Here is a 7,955-nt window from a genome sequence, read left to right as displayed (position 1 = left end):
TATTAAAATGCAAAATTGTGGATAGAAGCTTACTTTTGAAACAGGTACCAGCAAAATTTACTTTGAATAATAGAAGAATTATCGATGGGGCCAGGGTGATACGAGTCTCTGGTATCGTTGGTGTCTGTCAGATATTCAATCAGGCGTTCGTACCATGATCTTGCCACAAGGAACCTGAAACATTTAACACTTCAAACTCACTGCGAAAAAGACACAACAGATAAACATAACATATGATAAAAAGAGATCAGATACGCGTGACTGGGATAGGTTTGATAATTGGGTCAAAAGTAACAGTATATAACCAAGAAACCAAACTTAATGGACCACATAGAGAGATTGCATGGACTCAAAAAATTACACGAGAAGAAAATGACACTTTGTCTGAACGTTGGAACTTCGCTGAACGTCAACGAACAGAAGCATCAGTACATAACCTAAAATATTGAACGCTAACCTCACATAGCACACGGAGAACTGTAAAATATTCACTCACACGAACGTTCTACGTGAGAAAACGAAAAGAATGCATAAAAGCACCCAGTAGATAACAGAAATTGGCCCGAAAACCATGTAAAAATGGGAAAAATCGTGAAACCGGATGATTCTTTCAAAGTTACAACTCAACCGTAAGCAGTGAACATAACAGCCATTTCAGTGCTCTTTACATTTCTAACATCAATTTATTTCAACTAAGTTAAGCCAATATCAATGACCAAAATATAAGGGAAGACAACGGTTAAGTTTTAAATATTGTTGAGTCACATGGTTCTAAGGGGTACAACTAATCCCTATTGTCGATTTACTCAAAGAATAATAAGAAGGTAAACATACACACAAACCCTACTTACCATTTCTCTCCTTCCACAAGCTTACGCGAAACATATTCTTCTATCTTCTTTTTCTGAATTAATAGCGATTCCGTATCCATATCACTGCTCTCCATTTTCACCATTTTGGAGAAAAGACCTGTAGTATCTGTGTCTGTCAATGACAGCAAGGAAAAGAGTTAACCAACCGTGCAGTAACAAATCTTGAACGTTGTGCCTACAGAAAAATGTGATAAGTACTTTCTTACCCCTATTTCAAACTGCTTTGTGTAGGGCAAGTGATATCATGACATATCATGAAATGTTGAACCTTAATTTGCTTTAACTACATAATCCAATTTTTTTGCAGCCTGAGAGCGCGAACGGACGACTTCCTTCGTCATCACGCCAAAGCCCCCTAGATCCTCCTCCTCCCCCCACCCGCACAAAGAAAATCTTTCACAACGGACAACATCTGTAAAGTCACGCAAACTCCACAAAGCGGGGCGAAAATTTTGCTGCATTTACAATCAATATGGCTTCACAAGTCACTGCGGCTGAGTACTCGCACTCGAAAATAACAACTAGACGCGAATGGAAACTCATCCAACTCCGAAAAGCGGTGTCCGCACATTGGTACGCTTGGCCGATCTATTTAAAACACTGGCTACGCGTGCCGCGTGCGGTGGCGGCCGCAGTGCGGTTGAAAGGGTCCTGCAGGAGAAAGCGCGTGAAAAATTAAGGAAATAGCCGGCTGTCTGTTTGATATCAACGCGACGGCTCGCGCACTACGATCGCCAGTGATATCGGGGAGCGCTTCCCTCACCGCGAGGCGCGACGCACGGGGAAGCACCTGCTCAGGATATACGTATGGCGGAAAGAGAGGGACAATAAGATAAAGCCATGTCCGTGTTCGACGCGCTGCTGGCGGAGGTGTGGTCCGCGGCCAGGGAGGACGACAGCACGCTCTTGGCGGACTTTGCGGCCCCCTCGAGCGACGCGGCCAGGGCGGCGCGTGCACTCCGCCTGCCGCAGCTGCCCCGGACCCGCCGGGCGCTCCGGGAGCACGCGGAGGCCTTCACCGCGACCGGGCAGGACCAGGACGAGCCGGCGGGGGCGGAGGACACCGGGCTGAAGAGCAGCCTGCGGACAAAGCGCGCCATCGCTCGGGCCCAGGATGCTGCCGCCGCCTCCAGAGACCTCGACGCGATCCTCGCACTGTCTGAGGCCATACGGTGCGCACCCCGGGCCACGGGTTACCGGTAGCGCTTTCAAAGAAAATTGTTATTCCTAAACGCTTCTATGCTATGCTTCAAGGTTCGCGCGAAGCGGAGAACTTGAAGAGGCCATGGCCCTTGGAGGCCGAGGCCATGCGCTCCTCAGGCTACAGCAGACTGAGGCTGGGCTGCAGGACCTGCGGCGTGCCAGAGAGCTGCTGGAGCCTCTCTTAAAGGTCTCGGACGAGTCCAAGACTGTGCACCTTGCGTCAGACCTCTGGTCAAGCTACTTACGGTGAGCAATGATACACTTGTCGGATCCCTCACGACCGTCACTGATCAGCAATTTACACGGGAATGCAAACCTTCACCCCGCTCAGGACATTGCTGGACATCGCCTCCTGCCTGGAGGCACGGAGAGCACTGGCTGAGGCCGAGACCGTGCTCCGGGAGGCCATGGCGGCCGTGAGGGATGTGGCTGAACGCCTGGACGCCAAGGACAAGGCGCAGGCCGTGGGCATCATCATGCAACGCCTCAAGGAGATCGGCGGCCCGCAGACAGAGGTACGGTGGCGGTGAGCATCGCTGAGGTATAATGTTTCCTGCGACCCTCCGCCACTCAACGGCGTCGGCCTGTGTTGGATGTAGGAGACACCGCGGCCTAGCAGGCCGCCGCTCTCGTCCTCGGGACTAGACGCCCTGCCCAGGCTGCTCGCCGGGCCCCACCCCACCCTGACCTCGGCGTCAGCGGCCCTGGAGGAGAGGGTGGACGCGAAGCGCGGGCGACACCTGGTGGCCGCACAGAACATCCCGGCGGGTGAGTACTTTGACGCTTCGTTATTATTGTTTGTCTCAAAATAAATGTATATCATTTTGAAAAGACTGTGGGGGACGTTGCGCCTTTGCCGGCAGGAAGCGCCATCATCGTGGAGCGGCCGTACGCTTGGTCCTTGGCACTGGAGGAGATGGCGACACACTGTCTGCACTGCTGCAGCCCGGTCCTGGCGCCCCTGCCCTGTCCGCTCTGCAGCAACGTGAGTAAGGGGCATGAAGCTCGTCGAGCGCGTCAGCCGCTGTTGGTCAGAACGTCGGGTCGAGCGTCGAGTCGAGCGTCGAGTTCAAAGGCGTAGGGGTGGTGGGGACGGGACCAGTGGCTGGAGAGCCAAACTGGAACAGCACCAGGACGTACATGACCACTCCCAGGCTCAACTAGAACAAATCGTGAACAGGGGTAAGGAATGTCCGGGAGCACATTTAAAGCATAAACTGGAAAGAAGGATGGTTTCACCATTCTTCTTGGTCTTCCCCGGATCTTTTTACCGAGGCCAGAAGCGAGTTATCCAGAATGAATATGCCAAGCGGTGACATATTGAATTTCTGGTGCATCAGCTGCATGGAAAAGATGGTCAGCTACAAAAAAGAAAGAAAAAGATTAATTTGCATGGCTTAAGCAGAAAACGGTATGGAGAGGGAAGGAGGAGTGAATGTGCTTACCTGAAGACTTTCCTCTTCACTAATCGCTATGTTGCTGAGGGCTTTGTGAACCAAGGCGTGCGTCTGCATGCCCTGCGGTGCACACCAAAAGTTAAAAGTGAAAGGCTTCACTATCGCTCACAGCGTTCCCACATTTAATTATTAGGAAGAAAAACAACACTTTGAGTGGCATAGAAGCCACTGGTGAAACAGTCCAAGACCGCCGAGAAGATTTCCACGACCCCCGTCCCCGTGACCATATTTTTCCTCTGACTTTTTATGACCATCCCCGTTTTCTACGTTTGTGGAAACCCCGTCTTACCAGCCTGTGCATCCAGTAACACGCCTGGCAGAGGGAGACGGTGGATACCGCGCTGTACATGGTATTGAAAAATAAGACGGTCGCCTCTTGTCGTTCGTCTGTCGGCTGATCACCTCGGGACAGGAAGACGATGAACTGATAACTCGTGAGAACGGTTGTCCCGAAGTCGTAGAGGAGGATGCCGGCGATCTGCAGCTCGTAGGCCGTGTTCAACAGTTCGGCGTAAGTGGCGATCCTGCGTGCGATTTGCAGAATAATTGTCAAAATCACTCCCTCTTCTCCAAATCCTGTTATTCCGAGTCGTGATGTGATCACCCCGCGTGCTGGACGCGCAGCTGCGCTATCTTGGCCGCCGCGTCCGGCACGTAGTGCAGGCGCATGCGGTCCCGGAACAAGCTGCCCAGCTGCCTCAGCTCCTCGTTGACGGCGGCGAAGCACAGGCGCGCGCGCCCCGCCAGGAACATGAGGTTGAAGCGCTCCAAGAGGCCGGTGATGACGACCAGCAGCAGGATGGCGGTGCTCGGCTGGGCGGCGGCGGGCGTTGTGAGAATACCACAGTGAGTGCTTTTGGTGGTTTCTGACACAAACAGTTTGAAAACAGGCGCGCTTCAACCACCGACCCGGAGGTGGAAGGTTGGGGCAAAGGGTTCAGAGTCCCGCCCGGACGCCACCTCATACTCACCTCTCTCATCACGAAACCGTAGTCGGTGTAGACGTATGCGACGGCGTAGGGGCCGAAGAAGTAGAGCAACGTCTTGGGCGTGGGGTGCGCGATGGCGCCCGGGCACACGGGCCAGTTGAGCAGGCGGGGCAGCAGGCGGTACTTGCGCACGGCGCCCGCCACCATGGCCACGGCGCTCAGGAAGGACGCCGCGTACGCCACCGCGCTCATCACGTTGATCAGCCCCGTGGCGATGTCCGGGTCCCTGAGGGCCCTGAGCCCCTGCAGGGAGGAGTCCGTCAGTGTCCCATCATGTCGCCGTGAGATCTCGTCTTATATGGCAACCTACTTCGAAGCACAGGAATCCGTCGATGACCATTAGGGCCAGAAACAGGAGACACGAGTACGCGGTCCACGCCAGCGACGGCTTGTACTGGGGCAGGCCGTTGGTGCGCGGGACCTCGTCGTCGCCCGGCGGGGACGTCGGCGTCAGCGGCACCCTGGACGAGACGCTCTCCCGGTACACGGGGCACAGCCCTATCGTGCGCGTGAACAGGACGAGGAGACGCATGCCGTCCACCTGGAACAAGCAGAGTCCGTGCCCGATACTTGGTCTCTGTGCGCGACTAGACTCTATCTAAAGCTACCCCCTGAGCACCTTTTTGGACTTGGGCACCCTCGGCATCGGCGGCAGCGGCTCCACTGCAAAGAACATCAACCACTCAATTAACAACTTATCTTACACCAGAAAAGAGGTTTGCTTTAACCGTCGTGGACGAACGGTTGATTCATGTACCGTGTGATCGAGAGACTACCCTCTCGGAACCTTACCCGCCACAGACCGCGACTGGAGGGCGGCGACCGACAAGGCCTCGAACTCCCTGTGAATCTTCTCTCGCACGGCCTGCCTACTGACCGTTGTGTCCCGGGCAAGCCGGGACACCCGGGATTTCGGCCTCGAATGCATGGCGGTGCACGTCAAGTTTCCTTACGGTGGGACAGCGTCGAACCACGAGGTCCTCGTCGACGCGTCGTCGACGCGGTCCGGGCCGGGCCGGTCCGGTCGGGGCCCACAGGAGCCAGGCCCCAGGTGGACGCGCGGACGCGCGCACTCGCCACGCGCGTGCACGCGCACTCACCGTCACACCGCGCAGTGTCGGTGGGCTTCCCGTGCGACGCGCCACCAAACACTCTCCGGGATTGCCGGCCCATTGATTCGCTGAGACAACAGCCGCCTGGCCTGCCCCCGCACTGCCCGAGCACTGCCCCCGCACGGGCCTTACTCCGTCTTATTGTCCCTTCCACCTGACCGATTGACCCCTACACCAACAGGTGGCGTTCTGCGGCGAGGACTGCCGGAGGGCGGCGCTGTCCTCCTACCACCGCCTCGAGTGCCCGCTGCTCCGGCAGCTGGTGGCGCCCCAAGGCCAGGGAGGTGGCGGCGACCTCACCCCCATGGCCCTCCTGGCCTTCCGCATCGTGGCCCGCGCCGCCAGGCTCGGCGAGGTCACCGGCGGGCCGCGGCTGCCCCAGGAGTTTGTGGATCTGTACCGCCGGGACGAGGACGCCGGCAAGAAGAAGCGGAGGAGGAACAAAGGCGGCCACCTGGACGGGTAAGTTGCGTGGTCGATGGCGGCGCTCGAACCCGACGTGATATGATGAACCGCCTGGTCTCTGTGGTGCAGGTACGGCCCGGTGTTCGCACAGGTGACGCACTCCGAGGCGCGCACACCGGCCGACCTGCTCAAGCGCGCCGTCACGTCCGCCTACCTCACGTGCTGCCTCGAGGCCGTCCTGCCCGACGGCGTCCTCCCGGAGGACGAGGCGCAGCTGCTGACGGCCGCCTTCCTGCGCCACCTGCAGAGCTGCTCGTGCAACGCGTACCAGGTCTCGGAGCACCGGTGTGGCGGGGCGGGCGGGGTGCGCGCCTCGCGCGGCGTCGAGCTGGGCGGGGCGTGCTACCCCACCGTCTCGCTCGTGAACCACGCGTGCCACCCCAACGTGGCGCGCCACTCGCACGGCAGCGTGTGCGTCGTGCGGGCCGTGCGCCTCATCCCCGAGGTGAGCGAGCGCAGCGAGCGCCCGTCGAGTCCCGGGTAGGCAACCCAGCGAGCGGTGCGTCCGTGGCGTGCGGTGTGGCCTATCTCGGAGTTCGCAGGCGGTCTCAAGGGTAGCACCACTCGGGTAGGCAACCCTGAACAGCAGCCGTGGCGTTTGGTGTGGCCTATCTCGGAGTTCGCAGGCGGTCTCAAGGGTAGCACCACTCTGGAGGAGAATGAGCGCCTGTGGACTCTCGGGTAGGCAACCCTGAACAGCAGCCGTGGCGTGTGGTGTGGCCTATGTCGGAGTTCGTAGGCGGTCTGGAGGAGAATGAGCGCCTGTCTGCCCCGGTGTGGGCTGCCCAGTTCGATACGTTCGGCTTCGGCTTGTGGGTCTCCCCCCTCCAATGAAGTTCGCAGGCGGTCCCGGCCGGCAGGTAGGACCTTAGTCTAGCTGCCCACTCTTTCTCCAGGGCTCCGAGGTGCTGGACAACTACGGCCCCCATTTCCTAGAGCTGGAGACTGAGGAACGGCGAGCCGCGCTGTCCAAGCAGTACATGTTCCACTGCGATTGCGACGCTTGTCGCTACGGCTGGCCCACCCTCGAGGGCCTAGACCGCCTGCCGCAGGTCGATCCCAAGTAAGACTGAGGACGAGGCACAAGCATTTGTTCAGGGAAATCTGTTTTAAAATATTTGTGTAAAATTTCCCATCTTTTACTCGCAGGGCGAAGGCAAACAGCAAACAGCAGAACCTGCTCCAGGAGCTGAGCGGGCGCCTGCAGCGCGGAGTGCAGGGGCTGCTGGAAGGGCGCCCCGGGGAGGCGTTGCAGGCCGCGCTCAAGTACTCCGGCAGCCTGCAGCAGCTGCAGCAGAAGGGGCGGCCCCCGAGCGCGGAGCAGGTGCGCGCCGAGCAGGTGGCGGCGCTGTGCTGGAGCCTGGCCGGCAACAGAGTCGACTTCTGACGGCGTCGTCTGGACTCTAACAAGTGCGCCGCTGCCGGCCGTGGGGCACAACAAGTGCGGCGGCGCGGCGTGCGACTCTACTCCGTGCCGAGGAGCGCGGGCGTGCGGCCGGCCGCCACTAGATGGCGCGGCACGGCTGGTGACACTGGGACTTGGTGCGTGGGCAAGGCAGTAGCCAGCAGTTAATTCAAACGTGTGCGTGTGAGAGAGAGAGTGCGAGACAGACAGACAGACAGACAGACAGACAGACAGACAGACAGACAGACAGACAGACAGACAGACAGACAGACAGACAGACAGAGAGACAGACAGACAGACAGACAGACAGACAGACAGACAGATAGAAAGACCCCCAGAGAAGGAATACTCCCCCCTCCCTCGCACTACCCCCCCTTTCTTTTTTTCTGCGATTTCTTTTTATTACAATATGAAACGCACCTTCGAAACACACCCTTTATTCCTCCTCTCCC

The 7,955-nt window shown here is 57.8% G+C and overlaps 3 protein-coding genes across 3 annotated transcripts; 1 reads left to right on the top strand and 2 right to left on the bottom strand.

Annotated features, from left to right (window-relative positions):
• Positions 1-6: 6 nt before the first annotated feature.
• On the bottom strand, positions 7-1,243 carry LOC127751982 (ubiquitin carboxyl-terminal hydrolase 11-like). The gene is made up of 3 exons (XM_052276365.1): positions 1,079-1,243; positions 852-984; positions 7-174 (listed from the first exon to the last, which is right to left on the bottom strand). The coding sequence occupies exons 2-3, from the start codon at positions 953-955 to the stop codon at positions 30-32; spliced, it is 249 nt and encodes an 82-aa protein (XP_052132325.1). The 5' UTR covers positions 956-984; positions 1,079-1,243; the 3' UTR covers positions 7-29.
• Positions 1,244-1,521: 278 nt separating this feature from the next.
• Positions 1,522-7,871, top strand: LOC113214948 (SET and MYND domain-containing protein 4-like). Its single transcript, XM_026434477.2, has 9 exons — positions 1,522-2,044; positions 2,127-2,321; positions 2,407-2,590; positions 2,675-2,843; positions 2,939-3,060; positions 5,815-6,095; positions 6,168-6,543; positions 6,995-7,161; positions 7,248-7,871. The coding sequence occupies exons 1-9, from the start codon at positions 1,713-1,715 to the stop codon at positions 7,483-7,485; spliced, it is 2,064 nt and encodes a 687-aa protein (XP_026290262.1). The 5' UTR covers positions 1,522-1,712; the 3' UTR covers positions 7,486-7,871.
• LOC127751981 (uncharacterized) lies at positions 3,051-5,504 on the bottom strand. The gene is made up of 9 exons (XM_052276364.1): positions 5,314-5,504; positions 5,141-5,184; positions 4,832-5,062; positions 4,504-4,764; positions 4,137-4,345; positions 3,822-4,056; positions 3,521-3,592; positions 3,347-3,436; positions 3,051-3,235 (listed from the first exon to the last, which is right to left on the bottom strand). Exons 1-9 carry the CDS (start codon positions 5,447-5,449, stop codon positions 3,107-3,109), a joined length of 1,407 nt encoding a protein of 468 aa, XP_052132324.1. The 5' UTR covers positions 5,450-5,504; the 3' UTR covers positions 3,051-3,106.
• Positions 7,872-7,955: the final 84 nt, after the last annotated feature.

The sequence above is a fragment of the Frankliniella occidentalis genome, unplaced genomic scaffold (assembly GCF_000697945.3).
Source record: "Frankliniella occidentalis isolate FOCC.00 unplaced genomic scaffold, Focc_3.1 Scaffold2664, whole genome shotgun sequence".
Lineage (NCBI taxonomy): Eukaryota > Metazoa > Arthropoda > Insecta > Thysanoptera > Thripidae > Frankliniella > Frankliniella occidentalis.
Note: the sequence above shows the minus strand (reverse complement) of the source record. Positions and strands in the feature narration are given on the sequence as shown.